Source organism: Crocodylus porosus, unplaced genomic scaffold, assembly GCF_001723895.1.
Source record: "Crocodylus porosus isolate Cpor-Errol unplaced genomic scaffold, CroPor_comp1, whole genome shotgun sequence".
Classification (NCBI taxonomy): Eukaryota; Metazoa; Chordata; order Crocodylia; family Crocodylidae; genus Crocodylus; species Crocodylus porosus.
This window is the reverse complement of record NW_017728906.1, coordinates 43,803,453-43,830,381: the sequence shown is the minus strand read 5'-3', so window position 1 is coordinate 43,830,381 and position 26,929 is coordinate 43,803,453. Positions and strand designations below refer to the sequence as shown.

Genomic DNA, 26,929 nt, shown 5'->3' with positions numbered 1-26,929 from the left:
GAGTAAATTGGATGCTTATCTTGCTGACTTCCTGCCCTTTGGGCGGGGGGCTGGACTCGATGATCTTCTGAGGTCCCTTCCAGCCCTAATGTCTATGAAATCTATGAAACTACTTTCTAGAAATCACCAGTGCTTAAAACTAATTCAGCTGAACTGGAGGCAGCACCAGTACAACTTTTTTATAAATTGCCTTCTCATCAATTTTTTTCATAATTTCTCACCTTTCTGCTGTGTTTTCTTGACTGACTTTTCAATACCACCCAATGTAATATCTGAATTGAATTAGCATTTTACTTACTCTGTTATTGGATAACTAAGAAAGGTGTTAAGTAAACTGACTAATAATAAAAAAACCCCAAAACTTGCTCCAGCCCACTACATACTTCCTTTCATCCTCAAGGAAATGTGATTTATTGCTACTTGAGATTTATGATCCTACTGTGACGTTTTAGTCCCTTTGGCAATGCTGGTGTGCAAAGTCATTTGAATTAATTTTGTCGACATTTGCAAACACCACTATCACAGTTTTGCTGCAGTCTAAATATCATAATGACATGCACATCAGAAATGCACAGTGAACAATTCAAATAAGTAGATATTTATGCTTTAAAATGTATTAAATATTCTCATTTGGAGTATACAGAATAGAGCATTAAAAAAAGAATTTTCTATTGGATACTCCTTGTGGTCACAGGCAACATACCCCAGTAAGACTTGTGTATAATTAACCAGTGTTGCTCCTAAATATTTTCAGTAATTAAAAACATATCTTATGTGTTTTTAAAAGTAGAGACCAATATGAAATGTCTTTCCAACAAGGTTTTTCCTGCATGTTCCTAAGCAGCAGAAGTAGGGATCTTCCTCTGTCACGTACACCAAAGTACTCGAGACTTCAGTTGTATGGATTGAATTTAACACTTGCATGACAGGCATAAAACTGCCATTATATAAATTGAGGTTTTATTGAACTTTCATGTAATCTGGAACCTTGTATAAAAGTAAACCTAAAGAAAAGGTTGAAAGAAAGCTGCAGATTAGTAATTTGAAAACAAACTAAATAATAATGGGTTACAATTTGATTTGGAGCAGGATAAACTGTAGCAAATTTTGGCTGCTTGCAGGTTACAGGAAAGTTGTTGCTAAATGCATATATTTATGAAACTTATGAGAATAATGGAGAAAGGAGCAAAATGTTTCTGAATGTAAGTGCTTTCCAAGCTGTGCTTAACACAAGGAATTGAGGAGGATAAAATTGATTCAAAACCAGGTTTATAATTCTTCATGTTCCTGGTTTCAGCAGCTGAGAGAATGACAGTACCTCAGCAATCAACAGTTTATTCCCCTGGTGGTGTGGTGCTACTTGTATAATAAGTATGCTCATAAAAAATAACTGAAATCTTTTGTTGTGCCTTTTTAGATCCAGATGCAGAAGTGTGTCTTCATGTACTGCGGCTTCTCCAGTCTGTGATTCTAGAACCAGAAGTTTTAGCCAAGTCAGCACCTGAGATGCGTGACACCTTGCCATTTCAGCATATCAAAGCACTGTCAAAGAGTCGCAATGTAGGTCTGCAAACACTGGCACAAGAACTGCTTGATGACCTTAAGATACTAGAATATGAAGTGTAGACATATACCTGTTTGATTATTGGGACTGTGAATTTTTGCATTTCCCCCTGTAGGTGTATACTCATTATGCTGTAAGTGTGTGCAAAAATGGTTGTAGATTTTAAATCTATATACAGAGAAACAGTACAATTATTGGTGATGGATTTTGAATGAAACACTTGAGTCTCCTTCTGTCTGAATGTCTGCCTGAAGCCAGATTGTCCAACCAAAATAATAGGTGAAAAAGTGTATTCTGGGATTAGCTGCTTGAATGTAATGTTAGAAGAACTTGATTTATTTGAAAAGGATTTTGTTGATACCAGGTTTCAAAAGTAATTCAGACTATATGACCTATTTATGATGCAGATGAAGGAAAATGACTAAGTGTAGGTAATATACAGTTTATTTCAATAGTAAATAGGCTTTTTGGTGCAGTTCTGTTCATCTCTAATAATTAATGTTCTAAAAGAAAACTTTTGGTTCTTATTTTGGCTGTAGTGTTTCAGAACTTATAACAGGTTTCAGTTTTATTTTTTCCCACTCTTGTTTTTTAATAAAAGAAAGCTAGAGTTGTATAGAGTGTAATAGATTCTACTTTTGAAATATTAAGGTTCAGAGGAGCTGTTGGTGACCTGGGTTTGTAGTCGCCAAGAATATTAGAAACTGAACCACTAGTTTATCAAAGGCTTTGCAAAAAGGAAAAGAATTGCTGATGTCAGGATGCAATAGCTCTGCAACCAAAGAGGCAGAAGTTAATTACTGCTTTGCATGAACTGTGTTGTAGTCACTTGAAATTCTTATTGATATTTATTAAGAGTAATACATATAACTTGCCACAATTATAAATCTGAAGTTTATCTTACATACCTGAGAGTGCCAAAATCTGTAGCTATAAAAGTAACTCCATAGTTCAGAGTTTTCAGGTAATTATAACCTAGTTTGTGACGTTACTGTAGTGCAGGCAGTGGCAGGTCAGAAAAATACTTCTTCATCAGGTTGCATTTCTTCAGTCATGAAATGAACACTTTAACAGAGACACAACATTTGTTTCTTATATATCATCTGTACAGAAGGTAAAGAATTCAGTCTCCTTAATCAGTCATAGTCTTTTTTGTGAGGGAGTTGTTTTTATGCCTTGTGTTGTGTAGCTTTACAGGAGGTCATTCTTCAGGCAGTGACAGAAGACACAAACGTTGTAAAACTTAAACCTTCTTCCCTGTCAAACAAACCACTCAACGGTGACTTGTGTTTGACATGGTGCAGTATGATTGGTTATATGATATCAAACATAAGCCCAAACCAATATAGAGGAAGGAATACTGTAGCAACATATTAGAAAAGAGAGGGGGGAAATGTTCTGCTTTGAATGAAGTCCATACCATAAGTACATATTTTTCTTAATGAGGTACTATTAACAATGGGGGATTTGCATGTATAAAGATACAGTGGGAAGAGCTTTCATGACAAGGAGAATTGTAGAATGCTAGGCATATTTGAAGATACAGTTAAAATTTAATGCAAAATCCTTAGCTTTAGAAATTATTTAACTACTACAAAATTTAATAGGTCTTGACTAGGACCCAGTGCTTTACACGGCAAATAAGATAAATCTACCAGAATATATGCTGTAAGAGCCCAGTGTTACCATGAAATATAAGAAAGTCATCAATGAGGTCAGAAAGGAGTGAAGAAATGGAAGTGATGACAGGAGCTTTTAGTGGGAATGCTGCTCTTCCTGACTGAAAAATGCACTTTCTTTTGGATTTATTTCCTCGCTTAGACACTGGTTAGCCGAAACTGTATCCCACAATGGAATTAAAATGGTGGTAACCTGTAATTTCCTGAATTATTAACAAAAAAAGTTTAAAAAACAACAAAAGACCAAATGCAAACTTAATTGCCCATTTTTCAGTCAAACTTTTAAAAGGCATTAAAAAAGCAAAAATTAAAAGGTCTGTGTGGAGGAGGTCAGAGCTGTTTGGTTTAATTGTCGACTCACTGGTAAGCAAAACCAAGCCCACTGCCTGGAGCTGAGTTGACAGGTTTAATTGGAACCTTATGACTTTTGACCAGTGGTCCATTCTCAGAATTGGTGGTGAATGCAGGTGTGGCTTCCAGCTGACCTCCTCCCAAAGTGTCACTTGCTAGGGTGATGGTCCCATGTAATCAGATGTAAGGCCGCAGTTGCTCAAGTGTATGGAAGTCCCTAGTTAGTTTTAATTATGCAGTTTTAATGTTCAGCTGTCTCTGTAAAAGCCCGTGCATCTTGTTAAACTCTTAAATTATGAAAAACTCTGAGACAAAACAGAGATAAAGCAGGTTATGTTTTAAGAAAGGAAATATGCTTTTAATTTTATTGAAGAATATGCAACAACAATATAACAGTTCTTAATTCATTATATTCTTGTTCATTGTTTGGCTCAATGCAAACGAAAAAATGCATTCAGAAGGTTTCATCAGTGCAAGGAAGTGAAAGTTGACTCTACTGGTTTTTTTTCAGTTCCAACAAAAAAGTTAGTCTGACAAGGGTTGAATTAAGTTTAGGTCAATGAACCTGTTTATCCAGAGTCGAGCTTGGCCTTTAACATTTCAAAATGTTGGAATTCTGTTTTTCTAAGGCATCTGCTGTTTGAATATTGAAGTACAATAAACAATACTTTACTAACTATGAAACTTACTGCAGTTGAATTTTGTGCCTTTCTTTAATTATTTTATTCCAGGTTGAGTAGACCCAGAGGTCAGTCACTTTCTCCAGAATGCTGAGTTCTAGAACTAATCTGTTATTGGTTACATTTAATCAAAACTTATGTGGTGCCAGGTAAGTTTGAAGGCTGCTAACCACAGATCATCCAACACACCCTTATTTCAGTACTTTGACAATTTGTCCTGTGTCTTGCTAGTGAGACAAGGGCAGTTTTTCAAGTTTCCCTACTGTTGCTCACAGGAGTTAGGTTTTTTGGTGCCTGTAAGGGCATGGACAGGCATTACATTTGTGTCAGGAAAAATACCTTTTTCCTGGCACAAAAAATGAATGTAGAGGTGTTTAAGCAGTTTGTGATGGAAGAACCCTAGTGCTTGTTACAAATTGTTGCTATCTCTTTAAATAGCACCTTTGCTGTTTTTTAGTACCACTTGTACTACCTGTTTAGCTACATTTGGCACAAAGAGGGGTCTCCTATGGGAGACAGGAATACAGTCTCCCATATTCCTGTACTCTTCCTTCCTCCTCCATGGGGTTTGTCAATAATTGGGCTCCCCTGAGGCTGGAGAGAACCAAGAAGTGGCCCTCTATTGCTCTCTGGCTGGAGACCTTGCCTCTGTAAGTCTAAAGTCAAGGGGCGCAAGCACCTGTAGATCCCTCATTTTTCACCAAGTTTTTGTAGTATTACAAATTCCCTGTGTAGGAATTGAAGGCCTGTCCATATTCAAAGATTGGAAGTTCATCTTTGGAAGCAGTGTGTCAGTTTTACCTGTTCTGAGTGAATATTTTTTTACTGAGGACACTATATAATTAGCACTTAAGTTATCTCCATGTGATCCATATTGGAAATTAGGTTGTTAGAATACTGCGCTCATCCACCCAGAGAAAGAACTGCAAAATGACTGAAGCCTTTGAGGCCAAGCTCTTTTTGCCCATAGCATGTATGTATACAAGCTCTTTAGACAAACCTACTAGGTCCAACAGAGCTTAACAAAATTCTCAGTCAGAATCAGGATACTCCTGCAGTGATAAAAGTGTGAGGCTGAAACACACTGTTCAAATGTGAGTGTAATGCACATTATAAAAAGAAATGAAATCATTGACAAATACATAAGGAGACAGCAGTGACAGTTCATGGAACAGCAACAACAAAGAGGCACATCAGACTTAGCTAGACTAAGTAAATGCATTTTACAGTTGTCCACAAATTTGGTAATGCTTGTTTAGAGGGTAGGGTATATTGATAAGCTTTATAAATGGTATTATTAGAAACTAGTATAAACAGTGCTAGTTGTAAAATAATTTGAAAATGAGTATGAAGGAGGAGAACCCAAAGATCACTGTGGGCCTAACTTAACAAGCAGTTTTAAACCAATTCAATTAGAAGGCCACGCAAGGCTGTGTGGAAGTTCTTAGCGCAGTTTCAAACCAGTTTCCTCTCAGTTTTGCTAAAATTGATTGAAAATAAACCAATTTTCAACTGAAATAAACATCTCCATGTAAAGATTTACACTAATTTAGCTAAACCAGTGGTGTTCAACCTTTTCACCCAATGAGCCAGATGGTCAATGCCTGGTCTGTCTGTGGGTTGGATCCAGTCAGTGACCCCAATCTGGTGTCCAGGAGAGCCATGGCAGGGCCCCATCTGGCTGTACAAAGGGGGAGCCGAGCCCTGATCCAGCTGTAGGGGGGAAGGGAACTTGGCCCAGCTGTGCAGGGGGAAGGGGTGTGGGGGAGAGGTGGTGCAGCCTATCCCTGATCTGGCTGCTCAGGGGTTGGGAATTTGGCAATGGTGGTGGTATTAATGGTGATGTTAATGGCCACTTCTTCCCTGCTGCCCCTCACCCCTGAGTTAAACCATTTTTAAAAACAGATTTGGTTTGAATCGGCACAGCGCATTGTGTAAAAGAGGCCTGTCTGCTGATTGGCTATAAAACTGGTAGATGGACCAAAGTGACCCCTCCCCCCCCGAAGATTTATAGTAAGAAATAGTAAATTGACCAGGATAATGCCAATGTCCTGACCTTAGGGAGAAGCAAAATTTGTGGTTAAATGATGGAAAAATTGATAGTTCTCCCACCCTGAATTGCATCATGAACATGTGAAATCAGTGCAACATCCATATGACACATTGGCAACTGGCAGAGGGCCAGCTGAGGGTTGCATTTAATTAGCATATCCATGTGGAGACATTTTGAAATAATAGTTTTAAAAAAAAACCAAACAGACCAAACCACAGCCCTAATATTCCCTTGTTTGCACTTTGTGCTGCATGTCAGAACCTGATCACAGCTGGCATGTGGGAAAATATATTGGACACCCCACAGTGTGTGTGGCTCAAAGAGTGGCAAAGAATCTCCATGTATTATTAATGGGCTTAAAAATGACAAGGTGCTGATAATATTTGTTACTTGTCCTGAATATAGAAGTTCTACTCTTTCATTCCAGTAACTGCTTATCCCTGTGCAGTCATGATTATGAGCAGGATTAGTGCCCTGCTATGACAGAAACTTATTCCCTCTGAAATAAGAACAGCAAAGTAGAAATGAGTCATTCCTGTTCCAGTAAGGAAGCCTCCTCAGGAAGCCGCTCTAGCAGCGATGTCCTGTACTGCCCCAGTCAGCCGTTGAGCTATTCAACTCTAACAATGCTGACAATATGTAATACTGCCCCGGAAACCTTCAGCGATAGCTTGGCTGACACAGCCTGCGTCTCCAGTGCCCAGGCGGCTAATCTAGTGGCAGATAGATCTTGGGTAAGCAAGCAGAGGGAAGGAGGTGCCCCCTCAGCAGCCTGGTTGGCTTGGCCATGAATGGCAGGATACCAAAAGGTGCAGGAGAAGTTTCATAAGCAACAACAGCAACCCTGAGTGCAAGGAAAAATGAGGCCATATCTGGGGATCAGAGGTCTTGAAAATAAGCAGGAAAGTGGAGCTGCTAAAAAACAATAGATCTACTGTAAGTGGGCTGGGTGGCAAGGGGGCATTCAAGATTAAATACATGCCACTATAGAGGAACCTACATGAAAATTACTTAGCAGAACCCAATTAATGAATGGGGTTTTGGGAGTTGTTTTTGTTTGTTTGTTTGTTTGTTTTTTTACTACAGGGGTCTTATACAGTGAAGTTGGTCTGATTTGGAGAATCCTGTGAGCCTTGATTCAGCAGGGTCTTTGATAAATGTTTTTCAGGAGATAGATGGGGAGCAAATGGTTTAAAATTAATTTTTAATTGTAATGGGTATTTAATTGTAACAGGCATTTTATATTGTAATGGGCAAGTGACAGTGGGTGGCTGGGGCTGGCCATGACTGGAAAGCTGTCTCATTTTTTCAGCTGTCATGAATTAAAAGTGAGTCACTGGAGAGGCCCAAAGAAAGAGGCTGTAAAGCAGCAATCAGCCCTGCTTCATCAAGCAGATGTAGAATTTTATCAAAGAAAGAACAAGCATTTGGTTTTAACCCTTCAAGTACCTTTTAATTTCTAATCCAGTATGCGATTTTCATGGTGGGGGTCCATGAATCTGGTTCCTCTGTGCTCCCTCCCAGTTCCTCTGAGCTCAGGACTTGTAGCGGAGAACTGAACGAGGATGGAAAGCCAACCACCCTATGAAGAAATACGGTTTTGGTGCTGAGGTTCTGAGCTAGAAGTCAGGCAACTGAAATGCAGTTCCCCCTGTCAGAGACTTCCTGCGTGATCCTGTGTGAATTCTTTAAAGGTAATATAGGAGCTGAACTTGCATTGAAATTAGTTATTCAAATCCCATAGCTTTTACTGAGAGATGGGCATCCACATCCTTCTGGGGATCTGGACCTTAGTTTCTCTCTGTTTCAGTTCTCTCTCTGAGCTTTGTTGCACATTAATTTTAGGCAGCTTTTCTTAAACCCTGGATTATCCACACAACTCCTGAAACTTGTTCTAAGCATACTTTAGGCAGCTTAAACTTAGACCACTTGAGGGCTGGTTTCTGTCAAATCTGTGTTACCCAGCTTGAGTTGCATTAATGTGCTGCCCAAGTCACAGACCTCCAGTATCCCAGGACTCAGTTTCCCCTTCTCCCCCACCCTCCTGTTCTGTATGGACAAACTTTCCACCCCCAAACTCTGCTGTCAGGGGTGGCATTTGTGCTCACTGGCATATGCTCTGAAAGCTGCATGAGGTTTCACACCCCCAGGGGCAGGAAGAGGAGTTGGTTTAGTGCCAAACCCCTTCCTGCCCCTAGGGGTGAGACTGCATGCAAACAGCTTTCAGAGCACATGCCAATGAGCAAAGTTACAGGGCACAGATGGGTCTGGGTGTGGGGCCTGGGGGACATGTGAGGGAAAGGAGAATGTAAGGGGCCCCATGAGCTGAGACTTCCTTTGTGAAGCAGAGGAAGCAGCTCCCCCCAAATGGCTTCCGTAACTGCTCCCAGCCACCCTGGGAAACATGAATACCCCCCCCTGCCCCCGTAGCTCAAACCCAATTTAGTAAAATATGAGACTTTTAATTTACTTCCTCTTTATTTCTTTTTAATATCTTTTACTTTTTATTTTATCCTTCAGTGGCTGACTTTGCTCATTTCACCCCCATTCCCATTTTATTAGCACCCATTTCCTTTCTACTCCCGTTTTATTAGCTCCACCTCCCAGCTTCATGTTCCTGCACCTCCTACCCCGCCACCCATCTCTTCAACACACCCTCACCTAGATCAGGGATAGAAGCTTGTCTTGGCTCACTAGCCTTCCAGAGACAACTCGCAGCTACAGCTCCTAGTCTGACCCTTGTCTGTGAGCGCTGTAGTGGCAGGGCACACCTGTGCAGGTCAGGGACAGTTTGAGAAGGTTTTAAGCCTTAAGGTGTGACTGCTCCAAGCTTGAGCTAGCACTAACACCAATCGACATTTAAGCAGCTAAAAGCGCAATGCGTAACAAGGCCCTTTTTATAATGGAGACTATGTTACTTCCACCTTTTGTTTGGCTTGTTCATTTAGACTAGGTTGGCTTTTATTCCACGTTTGTACCACACCTAGCAGAGCAGGTCCTGATCTCAGTTTTGACCAATAGGTGCCAATATAATGTGAATGAATAATAATAATAGACGTCACCACTGACAATGCGTGTAGACATTGTTATGTCATAAATATCAATGAAAAGTGAATGAAAATATGGGGAGGTGTAATTTTTTCCTGCCTAATTTCATTCTTACTCGCAATTATCATTAAGCGGGGAAAGGATGATTTTAGAACTTCTGCCATGAAGCCAGTTTGCTGATGTTGGGAAGAATCACCTCAAGCTACATACAAGAAGGCGGCATTTCTGACCACCTGACCCCAAAAGTTGGGAAAGAAAATATGCTCAGGCCTCTTCTCTTTGACCCTATTAGAGAAAGATGAGAGATTCTGCCAGGACCTCAAGTTCAAGGAGAAAAAAGTGATAAATCCCCCCTCCATGGGATAAAGGGAGATGGCAAGAGGCCATGAAGAACCCCAGACAGGCAGCTCACCTTCCAGAGTGGGGAAGAGGCAGATCCCTTCCTTGAGGAGTTGATCTCTTTGAGATAAGAAGGCAATAGATATGGGTCCTGGAAAAAACATTGGTTAGGAATGATTTTTTTTTTTTAGGGTCAGGCTTTTGTAAAGGCTATGTACATTTATTTATCCTCCTTGTCAGACATGGCTTGGCTGTGAAATCAACTGGGGAGCTAGAGGACAGTGGTCTCCCCAGATAGCGACAGTAGGCATGGGACAGGCCTGGTAACTCTTGAAAGACGTAAGGCCACCATCTCCTCTTCCACTAGATTTCAAAAGGTAAGTGGGTGTCCCATGCCTGATGTGGGACAGGGGGTGATAAATTCCTCTTGCCCAGGGATCCCCCCACGTTTCATGCCTCATGCAGAGGCAGGGGTCCTTGCAGGTCCCAGAATGGGGCAGCATGGAGGTGCAGCACAGCTCAAGACCTGGGGTACCCCCAGTGCTTTGTGCTTCCACACATGCACCTGTGTCAACCTGTGAAGCATTGTCCAGTGTGAATCCCAGTAAGGAGGCACAGGGTAGTGTGGGAGCCATACTGGGACCTGTGTCAAGTCCCACAGTGACCTGGAATCAAAAAACCGGTTTGGGTCCTGGCATAGAGGTGCAGGGCACTGGGAATTCACTGACCCATGCCTCTGTGTCAGGTGCTAGTAACAGTTTAGTTGGAGTAACGCAGAGCTCAGGATGGACTAATGTATCTTGCTGCTTTCCTGAGAAAGCGAATGACTATGGAAGAAAGTGAGAGTGGGCAAATGTTTTATTTGGGGCTATGTTGTATGTGAGAAAATATTGTACCTGCATGCTTTATCAATAAAGTGTTAACGCTGAACAAGAACAGTAACTGGATATAAAACAAAATCTAAGTGAGATAGTGTGTAATGCTGCAGGAGTGGGTGATACTGGAATTGATATGACACTAGTTGGCATAAGACCAGGTTAAATAATGGAAGTTCTAAAATATATCCTCCTATGGTCAACTGGGCATATCTAATATTTGTTTGATTTCTGACTCCTTGCCTATGCAGGAGGTACCTTTGGTGTTAGCTTTGTATGTACAAAAAGAAACTCATCAAGCCACAGGCTTTTAAGTGGACATCCCAGGGTAGAAGGACCTTCAGCAGGACTGGTGATTCAATCCATTGAGTGCTATGAAGTGTCCATGTTCAGAGGCAGATCCAGGCACAGGGGTGTACTGGTGCAGTTTCCCCCTCCCCCCATACCACCTTTGATTCCTGATGCACCCAAAATTTCAAAATCGGTGGCAGCAGCATTTCTACTCAGGCAGTGTTGAGGAAGTTACTTGAGTTCATGGCTTGTTATAATTTAGCTAATTCCTTGCAAACTCTTTATTCTACAAGTATCAATGACCCTTTCTCCTTTTTCATGGTCTTGATGTTCCATTAATTAAGCTAATCTTTCTTATGTAATTCTGCAATCTGCTAACTGCTCCTAGCAATGTAGCTCTTGCAGACTGTTTTTAACTCATTCCAATAGTTATACTTGTTTGAGCTTCAATCTTAAACTGAATAATACAGCCCTAGGCCCCTAGCACATTAATAAAGCTTCTTGTTTCTTTTTACCTGGAGGGAAAAAAAATTGTGTTACATGTAATGATGCACCTCACCATGTGCATGCACCCTCCTCTTCAAAATCCTAGATCCATCCATTTCCATATTTAACTCACTTTACTGTGCAAAGCCAACAAAGATCAGTTTTTGGATCCTCCTTGCTACTTTTTCTGATGCAGTCTCAAAGTTTTTCAGGGACTTGAACAGGATGAAATAGAAACATTCTTGAATGTCTAAGTCTGCTTAGGGGGTCATGACTTCTTGTGCATGTGTAAAAACATGCTCCTTTCCTACAGATTAAATCAGAATATTTGGGCTTCAGTCCCTTTCTCTCACGCATCAGTGAGTGCATTCCACTGAGTTTGCCTCCTACATGGAGCAAGTATTAATTCTGCTTGGGTGATGAACAGGAAATCCCAACAACTGCTACCTCCCAGGAGCACTAGAGAAGAGTAGAGCTAGGAGTCAACATTCTGCACAGAACTCTTGGTATTGCTAGACAAGAAGTCTCTCTCTGATACTTGCATTAACACTGTAAAGGTCTGATCCTCATCCCAGTGGGTGGTTTGCCATGGGACTAGGTTTGATCTCTTAGTCTCTAATGCGTCTGTACAAACTTGATAGTTTATTACAGTTTCATAACTTCTGGTAGCTGCGTCATGCTAATACCCTCCAAGAGTGTGATTTAATATCACTAGCTTGGGGCATAACAAACAAACAATACGGGAAAATCTGTATTTGTTTAGCACTCCTGAAGAACAGTTTTCCTTATAAGCAGAGGCAGCATGAAAATTGTATTCTCTTGCTTGAAAATATGGATCTCTTCAAAACACAGGAAAGTGAAATATTGCTGTTTATCTTTTCCACTATTCTTCCCCCCACCCCCTTCCCACACACGCATCTGCTCAGCTTATCCCTTCACATCCTTAAATTTACAGGCTGCTTACAGACTTTAACCCTCCCCCCCAAAAGCGGGGCTTTACTTTAAACTCGGTGCACCCCTGCACCAAACCCAGTGCATTTCTAGAAGAGGCATTGCATTAGCTGGACCCAGCTTACCCAACTTTTGTATAGATTGGGGGCTTCAATGGGGCTTTTTGGGCGCTTTTATCTAATAGATGATTGAATTGACTTTAGTTAAAAGTGCCAAAATGCCATACCGAAGTGTCTAATCTATACAGACACTGTGGAGCCAGGTTGAACTAATGTGCTACTGCTTCAGGTAAAGCATGGGGTTTTTTGTTTTTTAATGTTTGTAAGCAGCCACAGTTACTGCAGACATAGCTCAAGCAGAAAGAAAGATCTTCAGATTCTCTTGCTGCTAAGACTTGATAAGTGTTTTCTATTTTCAGGCAAATAATTGTTTCTTTTTTGCTTCCAAACACTGAAACTATGGCAAGGTGGATGGAATTATCCCTGTATCAGAAGCAGCAAAAAGCTGCAGGCCCACCTGCACAGCTCAACTGAAGTAAACATCTTTAAGAGGTAAAGGAACAGTCATCCAAGTCCTTTCCAACTTGCTGTGCTTCCTCAATGGTTGATTTTTAAATCAAACTCTCTGGTTTCCCAAAGTTTGTTTGCAAGTATAGGACCTGTATTTGTGTGTCCAGAAGGGTGTTACAGTGCACCAATCAGGTAGACACAGAAACACACAATTGCTATGAAACAGCTGATGCACAGTAAAACCCTGCCCCTGTTTGCTATGAGATAACTAGTTCAAATGTCCCTATCGTATGCTTATAGCTTTTCCAAGTAGACAAGCCCTGGACAGCTTGAGCTCTGGCACTGTCTCTCTCAGTATGTCTATGCAGTGTAACAGAAATATCCTGAGCCAGCTGCTAATGTGTTGCCTCACATACCTAAGGCTACACAGTGCAAGGTGGCACTGTGAAGAGGTCTCCGAGCTATCTTTGTATGTGCCAGCTCCTGATAGCTGTGTTAATAAGGTACTCTCCGTGTCCCTGCTTTTAAGCAGAGTGTGAGGCTCAAGAGCCAGCTCTGCTATCTCAGCATGATGATTCCTTGGAAGTTAGAGACATACCCTTAATGATCCTCAAATATAAACTGTAGGAAGGCCATCCTCTCGCTTTCCCTTGGCAGGGAGAGTTTATTTTCCAGATAGACCCTTAAATGTGACGTATCCATTCCACTGGCACAGAAAAACCTCACTAGTGGCAGATCAAGACACACTGTTCACAATTATTTAACAGCTTCAACCCATTTGTTACACTTGGTTAAGAGCAACTTGAATCTCCTGTATGTAGGAAGCTGTTAATGCTCCCTTAAAAGTATGAGTATTTTTTTCCTTCTTTAATTGTATTTGAATGATCTTTGTTCCCCTTTGCTAAAGAGAAAGTCCATATTTAACTACTGTGTAGTTTCAGTCTGCTGGTTGGTTCAGGTGCGGCTCTACCCTGCCTTCTATTGATTTCAGACCAACAGGCTCACTACCTTTCTTTTCTTTTCCTTTTTTTTTTTTTTTTTGGCCAATGTCCTGTTGTGAAGTGTTTTTGGTGGTGTTTATTTATTCATCACAGGCTTGAACATTTTCATAATTCATCTGGTAGCTCAAGAGGACAGTGTAGAAGTCTAAGTAGGGGTACTTACACTTCATTTTCCTTGGGATGCCATCTAGTTGCTTTTATCAAATCCAGTGAGTCAGCTGAAACTGCATTATGTGCCCAGAATTTCACTGAGTTTGGAGGAGGGAAATTACAATAATTTAAAAAAAAATAACCTGTAGAAATACTTACAGTTTTGTGCCACTGAGTGGGTGTCTTTGAAGATGCAGATTCTATAAGTGACTTAAAAGTTTTGTCCTCTGGAAATATAAAAGGTCAGAGTTTACTTTCTGAGTGACAGGTGCAAGATGTTGGGAGATTTCTGGATCTGCACTGAGACCCTGTTCATATTTCAAGTCAGCAGTAATCCAGACTATTTTTTCCACATGTGCAATTAACACTAAAGAAAAACCAAGAACCACATCATCCAGAAACCTGTAGTTTCTGCTATGATGGAGACTATGTAAACAGAGAAACTGCAATACCAGATGAAACCACAACCCCATATCCTGTTTCCACTAGAAGCCTGCACCATATGTTTTAGGTGAAAATGCAAAAATCCCTGCAGTATGCACTTTCAAAATACTCTACCCACAGGGACAATTTTTTCCCATCTTTATTAGTTAGAGAATGGCTTGTATCCTCAACATCAGGTTTATATCCTTTTAAAAGCTCTTGGAACTAGATTCCCAGCTGATATAAACCAATGCTGCTCCACTGAAGTCAGATCTACAGCAACTGATGCTCTGCAACACGTAATTTTATAAAATATCCTGTTAATCTGAGAAATGCGTTTTATTCAATCTTTTTAGAATTCTGCTAAGCTCATGGCCTCAATGAAAACTTATGGCAATCAGCTGCATAGGTTCATTGTATATGCGCTGTGTTTTGTTGCAATGAAAATAGAGATCTATGAAGTGTATTTTTGCTAACTCCAAGCCCACATTCATAAAGCTGATTTATCTCTGCCAACATGCCTCTTACGAGTAGAATCTCACTTTTCTACATTTTCTGCTCATGTTTCTAATCTCTCTGGATTCGTTTTTATTCCTCTTTAAGAGAAAAATACGTAGCTGTTGAGGAGCTGTGCAGTCCTACCACTGTACCATTTTCCAGGGAAGAGTTCTCTGAAAAGCAGAGAACATATAATTCAAAGAAACATCAGAACAAAACAATCAGGGCCAAACTCTCCAGTGTGTTGTGGATAATGTGCTGCTTTCCTGCAATACAAAGTAGCCAAAACCTTGACTTAACTAGCTCCTTTATTCTTCTGGAGTGGACCACATCAGGTAGTTTTGATCAGTAAAAATGCGTCTTCATTTTCAGAAAGGACCACCTATTTTGGCTGCCCAGCTTTAGACATCTTAAAGGGGGGCTTCTTAGACAATGAAGGGTCCTGCCTTCAAACAGAGTGCCTGCAATCCCTTGTGGCTTCTGAAAGTTTAGCAACTGATTAGTGAATTTCATGTAAATATGACCCTCAAGTAAACCTAAAGAAATTGCATCAGTCAATCCATTTCAGGCTTGTTATGGCAGCACAAGATCAATGAGGAGGTCTTTTCCTGCTAGTAATGATTAGCTGAGTTATGGGCCTCAGGCAAAAACCTTAGTTTGTCCAGACAACTGCCAGGAAGTACCCTCCCCATAGGTTATTATTGCTTAAATAGCAGTCAGGGAGAGAAATGCAACATATTTGAGCAATAGCTGATATACTTCATGGGGTAACATCCCCAATCTTGTATAGAGTTAAGTTGCCAAGAAGACAGTTGATTATAATATCATTTGCTTGGTGTGTGTCGTTCTCTTTATGTTTAGGTCATGTGAAGTCTGAGGTCATATGAGAAAATGCAGATATTGGTTTAGAAATGGGTATTCTTCAGAGCAATATCACATGCTATTCTGTAGTCATATGCTCTGATAGAGCAAACATCTGCACACAGTGGGTGCCTCTACACATGTGCTTTAAGTAGCCTATTTTACTGTGAATTAGAGTGTCACATCAAAAACTGTGCTACCATGCTACTTTATATTAAGCATCACTAAAAAAGTTTGTGCTTTCACTATTGCACATTAGGGCATCCTAATGCGCATTTATTTAGTATCTAACAGTTTAGAGTATTTTTACACATGCTCCCAAGACAGTGCCGGGTACTTTTAATTAGTGAGCCATGTTAATTAAAAGCACCCATGTGTTGTGTGTATCAGTGGTGCAGCACACCTCTGCACTGAGAAAATGGTGGTGTTGCACTTTGAACTAAAGCACAGCGAACGTGTTTTAGTTCAAAATGCACTCCTGCCAATTTCTCAGTGTGGAGACACTGTTCTGCTGATACACGTGATGTGCGAGGCTGCCAGAGTGCATCAATTTATGTGGGTTAATTTATGTGGATTTCCTGCATGTTAGAACAGACTCCCCGGATCTGCGTAAATGCCCACAGGTACTAAATTTTAATGCACAGTAGGAAAAGCACATTAATGAACGGATAGATGTGCCCAGTATTAACTAATCATGGGATGACTCTTGTGGGTAAAGAGCATGTACAAATGCTTGCAGGACCAGGGCCTTAAAGGCTAAGTTTCCAGAAAGGCTAGTTCAGGAAGGGAAAAGGCATGTTGAGGGAGAGGTCTGCTGGGATTTGATTTATGAACAGGACATCCTGCTTGGTTCTTTCAGATCTTTAAGATATTATTCTAGTGAGTCCTGTGGGTTGTTGTGATGGTAAGCAAACAAGCCTTCCTTCTCATTTGTCTGCAAAACACTCTCTGGGCATCAGATCAATGCCAAACACTTGACATATTTTATCCCATTGCATCACAAATGGTTACAGTACAGTGTTAAAAATGAACAGCATTTGTTTAGCTCAAAGCAAAGGGGCCAAAGTACCTTTAATGTATTAGGGAGTGATATGTGGACTCAGAACCCAATGTCAAGATTGTTATCATACAGGGAGGGTTGCTGCCCAAGAGATGTGCAACTGGGATTCCGGGTTCCCATCTCTGCCACTGGCTTGTGGTGTGACCTTGGGCAAGTCAACAAAGGCAACACTTTTCAAAGTGCCTTTGTAATATTGCTGGATGCTGCAGAATATACACATTGGCTATGTTGTGATAGACTGAATGCATATATGTTGGCAGTGCTGGGAACCTTGGGCTTTGGATGCTAATTTCATGCCTTGTAGGGTCTGATTTTTCAGAGCTGTTGAGTGTTTGAGATGTGTACTGTTTTCATCTGGAGCTGTGGCTGGTCAGTGCCTATGTCTGAATACTGGCCCTACTTCCTTACCTAACCAGGATGTGTAAGGTTTGTAAACTGCTCTGAGAGCCTTGAAAGAGGCTATAAGAACACACTGTTAATAAAACAAATTGCCTTAGAAGAGATCATGTGTTCACTTCAGCTGAGTGTGGTTAGTGCAATGAAGACATGGCAATTTCTGTAGCTAACCACACCCACAGGAGTGATAGGACTTCCATCATACCCAGCTACCTTTTACTTCCCACCCCAAATGGCCAGGTACCCACTTGTAGCTGGCTTAATCAGCAGTGGCTTTCAGGATAAGCCTGGAGCAAGGCCGATACTTACTTACACCTCTGGAGCCCAAGGCATCTCAACCTTCCACCCCTGCCCCAACACTGTCTCCTGCTAGCTATTTATCTAAGGTAAATCTACTCAGCTGGTTGGTTTGTTTGGTTTTTTTAAACCTGCTTTATTTCTAACATCATTTTGCTCCTCTTCCTTTTCTGAGCCTGCATGCTTGTGACCTAGAGTCACATTTTCTGCATTGCTGAATGCTGCAGAAATTATATAAGTCAGCTGTATTGTGACAGACTGAATGCGTGCATGTTATTGGCAGATTTAAATCATCCTGTTTTAGAAGAACAGCTGACTATTCCAAGCACAGTGTGATCCCTTTCTCATTACCGTGTGGTTGAGTTGAACAGGGAAACTTCATAACCTGCTCTTAATCGCCCTGCTTTATTGTTTTATCAAGAGCTAGGGCAGTTCATTCATACCTCAAGGCAAAGCAAAAAAAACAAGTAGATGACTCACCACCACTCTGCTTGACAGTGCATCTTCCCCTTTGATGAAGGTGAAGTCCAGTTAATTACATCATTCCCAGAGCAAAGCAGTCCTGCCCAGGGTACCCACAGCTGTTCAGTCAGGAAATACCCATTTCTAACCTTGACAGGAAAACCCCAGCTCAGAAGCATCCTCTAGGTATGCAAAACTGCTAAAATTAAAACATTTTCATCCAGGGGATGCATTTGATAACAGCTGCGTGACCTTTGAATCAGTTGTGAACCTAGAAAAGGATTATTTGTAACAGCTGGTAACAGCTGGAATTTATCTCTGATGCAGCTGGAGGCTTTGCAGTGGTGGCTGAGCACATGTGAATTCACCACTGTTTTATGTCTCTGCTTCCTGCAGTTTTACAGCTGCCTGTCCTAAAACTTCTGGTCCAACTCTTCAGCTAGTTCCAGTCAGCATAGCTTCATCTAAATCAGTGGTTTATATTCCACCCTGGTTCATACCAGTGGCACACCTGGCTCCTTACGTTGATTCTAAATCCATTCAGTATTATAGCAATGGTTGGTTCTGAGGCCTGATCCCAAGAGGTGCTGCATGATTGAGGGAAGAGTCTTGAAATCTCTGTGGCACAGAGGTTAATTGACTTACCCAAGATCACTTGGGGAATCTGTGGCAGAATCAGACTCAAACCCAGAGCTCTTTAGTCCCAGTCCAGTGTCTCAGCCACCAAGGAACAGGCACAGCTTATCAGCACAACCTTTCAGGGTGAAGCAGTGAGACCAGAGGCAGATGAAACGGGGGAGGTTCCATCAGAGTACACTTACAGTTACCTTCTTGGAGAGAGAGCCATGGTGTTAATAGCTAGTCTGCTGAATATAAATGAATGATGGCATCCTTAGAGGCAGAGAAGAGATTGCAAGGTGATCTTCAAGAGTTTTCAAAGTTAGGAAAGGGATTGGTAAGCTTGATTAGAGAAGTGTGAGTGTTGAAGAAGGCACAGAAAATTAAATGGTGTATTTCAAACATCAGAGGCCACTGCTTACTCAGTGTAAATCAGCATAGATAGCTCTGCTGACTTGCATCTGTGAGGATCTAGTCCTTAGAAATGAGGATATAGGTGCTGAACTGTGGCACAGCTGTTTCTCACAAGGGAAACAATCACTATATTGATGAAGCTACTAATAGAAGTAATTGACTATATTTTAATGAACATGAGAGCTACCAGTAAACACTTTTTGAGGGGTAGAAGGTAGGGTAGGAAAGGTTACAGTGCAAAGTACGCCAATCAAACAGGAGAGTATGGGTTTGGCTAGCTCACAGCTGTTTCATGATACTTAATTCTCCCATCTTCTTCTGGCATACATTTACAACCAAAATAGAGTCAGAGGGATGTTAATGTGAACAGCCTGTTGTAGAGTCGGTCCGATTCTTCTCCACACTGTTGCTGATGCAACTCTGTCAACTTTATTGGAGCGACACAATCATAAAACCCATTTAAATTAGTAGAGAATCAGACCTGATGTGTCTAAATTTGTCAACAGGACTGTAGTTGCCCAAAGGGAAAAAAAAAGTGCTCTGAGTTTATATCTAAGCTTCCAAAGTGCCACACAAGGATTTACAGAAATAAATCCAACTCAAACACTGAAGTTTTCGACAGCACAAGGATTTAACTTTGAAATTTTGTTGTCTGTGATGTGATTAATGAGCTTTTCTTCACATATAGCAGATATTTAAGCTCTCTGTGTGTGTGTGTACGCAATAATTGTCCAGCTTTACAAAGATGAGACGCTCCTTCAGTGTCTGTCCTGTAAAGAGACTTCAGTTTCAATGCGCTTCAAGATAGCACTTTTGTGTTAAGTGGAACCAAAATCCTTTTCCAATGAGTGTTTGCAAGCGGGTCCAATTTGTGACGTCTGTTATTCTAAAATAAGTAGCTTCCATACAGTGAAAATATGCTCCACTTGTGCTGCTAATCTCTCTCACATACAAAGAAGTGTTTAGAAGGAAAGTTATTTATTGTGACCAGTAAGTGAAGGTTCTCAAAAACATTTGTAATTATTATTTTTGGAGCCAGACCATTCTAGTTTTTTGATAAGTTGCCTTCTTCAATTCATGTATTTCTAACATCTATTCTTGTCATTTCATACTGAAGTCCTTAATTGTCTGTAAGAAGAACTAAGGCCTGTTGCAATGCAGCAATTCAAAATCCATTTTCCTCATCAAAATTGCCAACAAAAGAATTTGTTCTCTTCAGTTATAACTCTTGCAGGACAGAAATTCTGCTTCAACATTAAATAGAGCATCTCAAGTTGTTTTTAAAAAGATAGGTTAAAGTCCCTATCTTGATATTATAGTTGACATCATTATGGCTTTTGACACTTACACTGTCATTAATAGATCAGGTTTTTCAATACCTCTGTGAAGCACATCAATGTTATCTCCATTCAGCAAATGCGAAACCAAGGCACAGAAAAATTAAATGACTCGCCTGAGGTCACAGAGGATTCCCATGACACAGGAACTTACCACAAAACTTATGTGACTAACTGGTGCAAATATAGCAGTAATGAGGCTGAATACTTCACAAGGAAGCCATAGAATGACTATGTCTATCCAGTATATTTGTCAAAAATGACAAATAATGAACACATTTGTGCAAGTTAAATAGGTTTGTGGATAATCTGCTAAGAGGAAAACAAACACAAAAAAATTCCTCAAACCCAACCTTGGTGCAGTTAATTTATCCAACTCTATCTGTCAGATAGGAAATAATGATTCTATAGATGGATAAATTGCAGGTATTCCTGTGATGAATTAAGAGGAAATGGCACCAAGGAAATGTTAAATCATTCACCTACATCTACAAAGAATATCTACGGCAGAGCTGAGCATAGAATCCAGGTCTCTAGTTCTAGGCTTTTTTCAGTTTTCCAAGACTCCAGCTAATATGCCAGGTTGTGTTTATCAAAGAAGATGTCCTTGTGGCCTTCAGTTTTTATAAGAACTGAGTCCTGTGAGCAAATGCTTCTTGATACTAATCATGGTTGAAACTGGTTTTATTCCTTGATATAAACACATAAAATGGGCTATACCAGAAAGGAATTTCTGTTAACATCCTGGTATGGGATGGTAATTGAACTAGTTATCTTTGACAATTTACCCCTTTCAAAAATGCTGTAAATATTAGTCAAGACATTGGTACAATTTTCTTTATGCAAAAGAGATGTGAGATGTTGATTTGGCTACTGGATCCATTAAGGTTGGAGACTTGCACTTTCACAAAGTTCCATGGACTTCAGTGGGGCTCTGCCCTGGTCCAAGGGCCTGTTTACATCAGGATCTCGTGCCTACTTCCAAGTTATGGGAGGCCTGATGCCTAAACTGATTTTCTCCATTGCATTTTGCATTGCTGGGATGTGTTTTAATACCTGTCTCTAAGTCTTCCCATTCTAGAAACTGATGAGCAGATACCTTTGGAGGGAGACTCAAACACAAACCAGGAGCATGGCTTCTGCTCTTTTTGAATCTCTTTCCCTTTCAAATCCCAGGACACACTTCTAGTATGAAACTGATATTGACGTATGTAGTTGAGGTGGGGAGGGGAATCCTTTCAAGTAATTCAGAATTGTTGAGCTTATAGCTTATCTATGCAACCACACATTATTATTGCTATTATAATCTTCCAGATACAGGTATTGGAATTGAATTTCCCTGTATGGCCCCAGGCAGCATGCTCAAAGGACTGACAACACTTAGAGAGAGGTTAGGCACAATTCCTACTGAGTTTTTGTACTTTCTGCTGAGATTGACAATCAGTGCCAGCTCTGACGTGGACACCTGTTAGATGGGAATGATGCTGAGGCCAACAGCTCCAGTGGTCACTAGATAGCCAGTTGATGAGTCACTGTTTGGTCACAGCTTGTCCCAGGAGTACTTTGAACTGGTAGGGGTGAAGGTTCATCATTCCTTCACTAGTATCTTGAGTAACGGAGTTCTCTTGTGTGAACAAAATTTATAGGTGTCTAAGTGAACTTTTTTCCTTGGTTGCAAGCAAGAATTCTGATAATGTGACAGAAGTATAATAGAGCTTTATGCAAGCTATTGAGCTGGGCTAGGACTTACACCAGGGTTCAAAATTAGATTACTCATCCCTAAAAAGTATGCTTGGTTATTTTTTCTTTTACGACAGTGTATATCAATAAAACACAGGCTATTCCATGGCCTTGTCCTACTTTCCATGAAATGGAACTCTCCTCTGAAAGCTGTAGCCGTTCACATCACCCAATCTGCCACCTGTTGAAGTAATTTAAGATTTACTAGCAACAGCAGAGTGTTAATGTCTGTTATAGCTCTCCTGAAGATAGCAAATGCCTTCCAAGTCCCTTGGCCTTTACGTCAGTGTTCATCTCTTAGCTTAGTTCAAACTTGGCCAGTAACCCCATGGCCATTTGGAGTGAATCATGCTGAGAAATACATATCTTTGCCATTCACTGAAACTTCAGGGATAAATGAGTCACTTCACGATATAGCAAGTCATATTTTGCTCTTGGTATTTCTAGGTATGCAAGGGAATGACTGTTTATTCTTAGTTGTTTTTCTGCAGTGTGAATGCATCTTTCTGCCTGCAGGGTTCTTTTTGACAGCCATGTGCTCATACTTGGCTTATGTAGAGAGGCGTAACGAGCAGTTTTTGTGGCCTGGACTCTAGTAGCAGCCAGGCTGGCAGCAGTGGTAGTCGCCGATTTTTGGGTCCTCTTTTAATTAGTGCCCAGGGTTGGTGCTTGCTTACCCATCCTCACTTATGCTACTGCTTATGTATAAACTGCTATAATGGATGACTTATTTACTTACTCCCTTATTTGCAGCAGTGCAGTAGAACTGAAGGCAGCAGAAAAAGCTTACAGCTGCCAATTTGTTGGAGGCAGCCTGGAGACCGAGCGTTGTTGCTAGGCTGGTCTGTCAAATGTGTTTTCAATACTGCAGTGAAATGTTCTCCTTTTCTGGCATCTGCTTGCATTTTGAGTCATTGGGTCTGTCTCTTCAAATGTTCAATGATAGACATTACATTCACTCAAAGAAAGAAAACACTGGTCCCTCTGTAGTTCATGGATAGAACCACCGGAAGATGACTCTTGCTGTATATATGAAGAGCTCCAGGCACTGATTTACCGAGTTCAGACAGAACAAAGAAAGCACAGCCATGTGCGTGTCTCCAGTAGAGAAAAGAACCATGCTTAATTAAAGTAGAGGGTGGAACCAGTATGAGTCCAAGTGGTGCTGTTCATCCGTGCTGGCTGTGTTGATGTGTGTTCTGAACTGGTGCAGTTTTGTTCAGTGTCTGCACTCACGCTGTTTCAATCTGCTTCAGCTGCAGCGACCTCTGGGAACAATCCCACAATCCCTTGCATTTCTCCTAGACAAAAGCATGCACTCAGCTTCACCCAACATATCTGATTCCTTTCTGGCAGATATGTCACTCCCACCTCCAGGACATCCAAGACAGGTTTAAGGAGGCTGTGAGTCAGCAGATGTCTGCCAGTACTTGCCTGCAAGGTTCTGGCCCTTGCTGACAGAGGAGCCCCATGGTTTTGACACAACATCTTAGGTAGAACATCATGGACACCAAAGGGTTTTCTCCGTCATGTCTGGAGGGCAAGCAAGCACAGCTTTCTACAGTGTTTGAAAATCTTTAAAAAAGAGCTCCTTATTTTTGACTATATTAAAACCCCTCATTATTACAGATACATACTGTGTTGTGTTCCAAGAAGAAGTCTAGTGATGTAGTAACATTCTCACATGGAGTAGACAAGGTCTCTGCCCTAAGGAACTCGCAGCTCAACAATTTTATTAGTTACTTCAAGGCTCAGGCAAGCTTTTCTATCTTGTGAATTTACAAGCAGACTTCTTCTATCACAGCTTGAGGAGGAAATCACAGTCCCCTTTGCTCTTGACACTGTATTTAATTCACCCTTCACTCCCTCTTTTTACCTGTGCTTTCACACTCGCAGGGTAGAGTTTAGCTCTGTTCTGGAACACTGACCAGTCACCATCCCAAACCAGCTGGAACCAAGATTGAATTCCAGCTATATTAAAACACATCTGGTCTCAATTGCAGATTTTTTTTTTTTCCTTTTACTCACCTCCCTGCAACCTTCAATAGTAAAAAATTTTCATGGATACTAACTATAACAGATAAAAGAGATACCAGGAATATTTTAATATCATGTTGGCTTATAGGCTTGGTAAACACTATAAATCATACTGACAGAAACAGAGGTCTGTGACAGAACTTTCACGTCAAGCTTTTTGTGTGATGTCAAAATAAGGTGAAATGACCAACTTGAAAATCTTAGCTTGTTCCCCTTCTGAGTTTATGTAAGTGAAAGAATCAGTCCTTGCACTTCTTTCAGCATTATAAAATAGGGCGAAATGTTATCCAAAGTGGTATTTTTCTGTCATGTTTTCCCTCGGGCTTTTGTTCAGTGGAAATATGGGTCTCTCTCCCAGCAGCTGGACACTGCCTCAGCTCAGACACTAGGTCATTTGGGAGCAGGGTGACAGGACATAACTGATGAGAAATATTTCTATGCAAGAGGCACATTGTCTGTTCTATAGGAAATAATTGCTGGCAAGTGACTACATCACTGGCAAAAGACCATATATCTCATGATGGCAGAGGAAATCAGTGTAATAAATGTATGGTAAGAATACAAAGGCTGAGTGAGAAGCAAGTTAAATTAATTGTACCTATGGAGAGGCCTTTTTTGTACACTACAAAGGAAGGAAAAAAAACCCAAAAAGCACAGAGACTGTAGATAAGATCAGAATACGTAGACTAGCTTTTGCTAGGGTGGGAGGGAGTGCAAGTTGACAGATCATCCCAAAGCCATTACTCTAAAAATTAAAATGTTGGTGGTCAACTTACTTTCTTGAATGTGGGGGTTATAGACACTGCTGTGCCTTACCCATGCTATCCTGATGGGCTGTTAGGTTTGGGTGGATTCTTGACTTTGACCTTGTGCTGTACACTCACTAGTTTTGACACTACTTGATGAGCTGCACAATAGCACTCATCAAAGCAGTGCTTTGTACACTCTAATTAGGAGCACATTTGTGCTGTAGAGATGGATGACAGAACATCCCAAGACAAACCATGTGACTGTGTCCCTGGAATTCAGCTGCAGAACGCTGCATTTGTCTAATCTGGCCTGCTGTATAACATATGACTTAGAACTTCACCCTGTAGTTTCTGATGCTAGGCCTGTCATTGAATTATAGCTTATTCTCTGTGGAGAGCCAACCTTGATTTAAAGTTGCACAGAACTGTTTTCCAACTACTCAATTGGTCTAATAAAAGATATCGCATCTACCCAAAGAACCTTGCCAACCTTGATTTAAAGACTTCAAGTGATAGAGAATCTACCATATCCTGGTTTACTGTAAGGTGTTGAAATGGCTAATAGCTCTTGGTGTTAAAAACCATGAGCCTTGTGTCTAGTTAGATTGTCTACATTCAGCTTCCAGACACTGATCTAGTCATGTTATCTGCTAGATTAGGGAATCAACTTCTACTCAATATCCTTTCCTTCTGAAATTACCTGGGGGCACGTGAGGCCCTGCTGTTATTTCCATTCCAAAAGCAAGTGATAAAACTGATGCTCCAAAGGCTTGGTCCCGTGCGGTGCTAGGCAGATCTGCATGATCATGAGCACATTCATTTTCTGCTGGAGTCCATGACAGCTGAAGGAACATAGACTTTCCAAGACATCCTCTGTATCTTGCAGGAGTGACTCCTAAATCAGTGGTCAGTGGGTGAAAGGAGAATATTGCAGATAGGTCAGGTACTCTGTATTATGTGGAAAATATTAATAGGTCTTAGGCTTTTTTTTTTTTTTTTTAAGTGAAACCTGTTATTCTTTTATTTGCAAAGAAACACAATGTACTTATCAAAGCCAGGAACACAGAGTTGTTTGCTTAACTGTGGCATTTTTCAGCCTCTTCTCCCTAGAGGTGCAGATGAGATGCTGAGAAATGATTATTTTGTGGGCTAATAGCTATGTAAATATTTGAGAAAATAACTTTTTGTGTAAATCTTTTTCAGTCTGCAGCCTGGGCTGCTCTCTAGGGCTAATGTGTCTGTAAAATCTAACCTCTTCCATCTATTTGCTTTTGTAACCTTATTTTCAGTTGCTTTGGGTCTGTTGATAGAAAAAGATGCAGTAAAATTACTGACAGTCTAGAGCAGTGCTTAAACTATCTGATGTGGCAGACCGGCAATTTTTTTTCCAGTGGGCCAGGGACCGGTGCCCGGTTCAGCTGGTGGCAGCAACTGCATGTAACAGCACTACACAAATGCGCGACCAGCTGTTTCTTTCTTTTTCTTCACCTTGCATGATGTGACATCACCTGGAGTGTTGGAATGTACAAACCGTGGTGCTATGACATATCAGTGTTATGCTTCTGAAAATATATTTCTTTTTTTCCTGACAACTCGCTGCAGACCGGCGACTGGTGGCTCGCGGACTGGCTCCGGTCCGTGGAACACCACTATGAGAAGCACTGGTTTAGAGCAGTAGTGGCAAACACTTCTGGCATGTGTGCCACAAGTTAAGCACCCCACCCTGGGGTGCCAGAATGGAGGCAGTGGAGCTCCAGCCCAGTGGGGCAGAGTAGCATCAGGGCACTGCTGCAAGATGACATGTCACCACCAGGAACCAGATTAATTCTTCCATGGCCCTGTAAGCACAGTCACTTTATATGGAGAGTGAAAATCCCAAACCCTTAATTTGGCAGTAGGTGCAGGTCTTATCCTTTGCCTGTGGTGGTGACACTTCCTCTTACTGAAGTCTTTTGACTCTTTTCCATCCCATGCAGCTGTTGACTCGAGGCCCTTTGCCCATTGGTGCCCCATTTCCTGAGAGGCCAGGACTATAATGCCACATGCTGATTGGCTATGCC

General features: G+C 41.0%; 1 protein-coding gene and 1 long non-coding RNA gene across 2 annotated transcripts in view; one reads left to right on the top strand and one right to left on the bottom strand.

The window, feature by feature from the left end:
- Positions 1-4,282, top strand: part of HSF2BP (heat shock transcription factor 2 binding protein) — a 50,523-nt gene extending 46,241 nt beyond the window's left edge. Inside the window, exon 7 of the mRNA XM_019557115.1 lies at positions 1,418-4,282. Coding sequence (XP_019412660.1) covers positions 1,418-1,626 — 209 coding nt within the window. The 3' untranslated portion in view covers positions 1,627-4,282. The remainder of the gene's footprint in view (positions 1-1,417) is intronic.
- Positions 4,283-17,891: 13,609 nt separating this feature from the next.
- LOC109305874 lies at positions 17,892-26,533 on the bottom strand. Its single transcript, XR_002099748.1, has 3 exons — positions 26,201-26,533; positions 25,132-25,138; positions 17,892-17,902 (listed from the first exon to the last, which is right to left on the bottom strand). It is a non-coding gene; the product is annotated as an uncharacterized LOC109305874 (long non-coding RNA).
- Between the last annotated feature and the right edge of the window lie 396 nt (positions 26,534-26,929).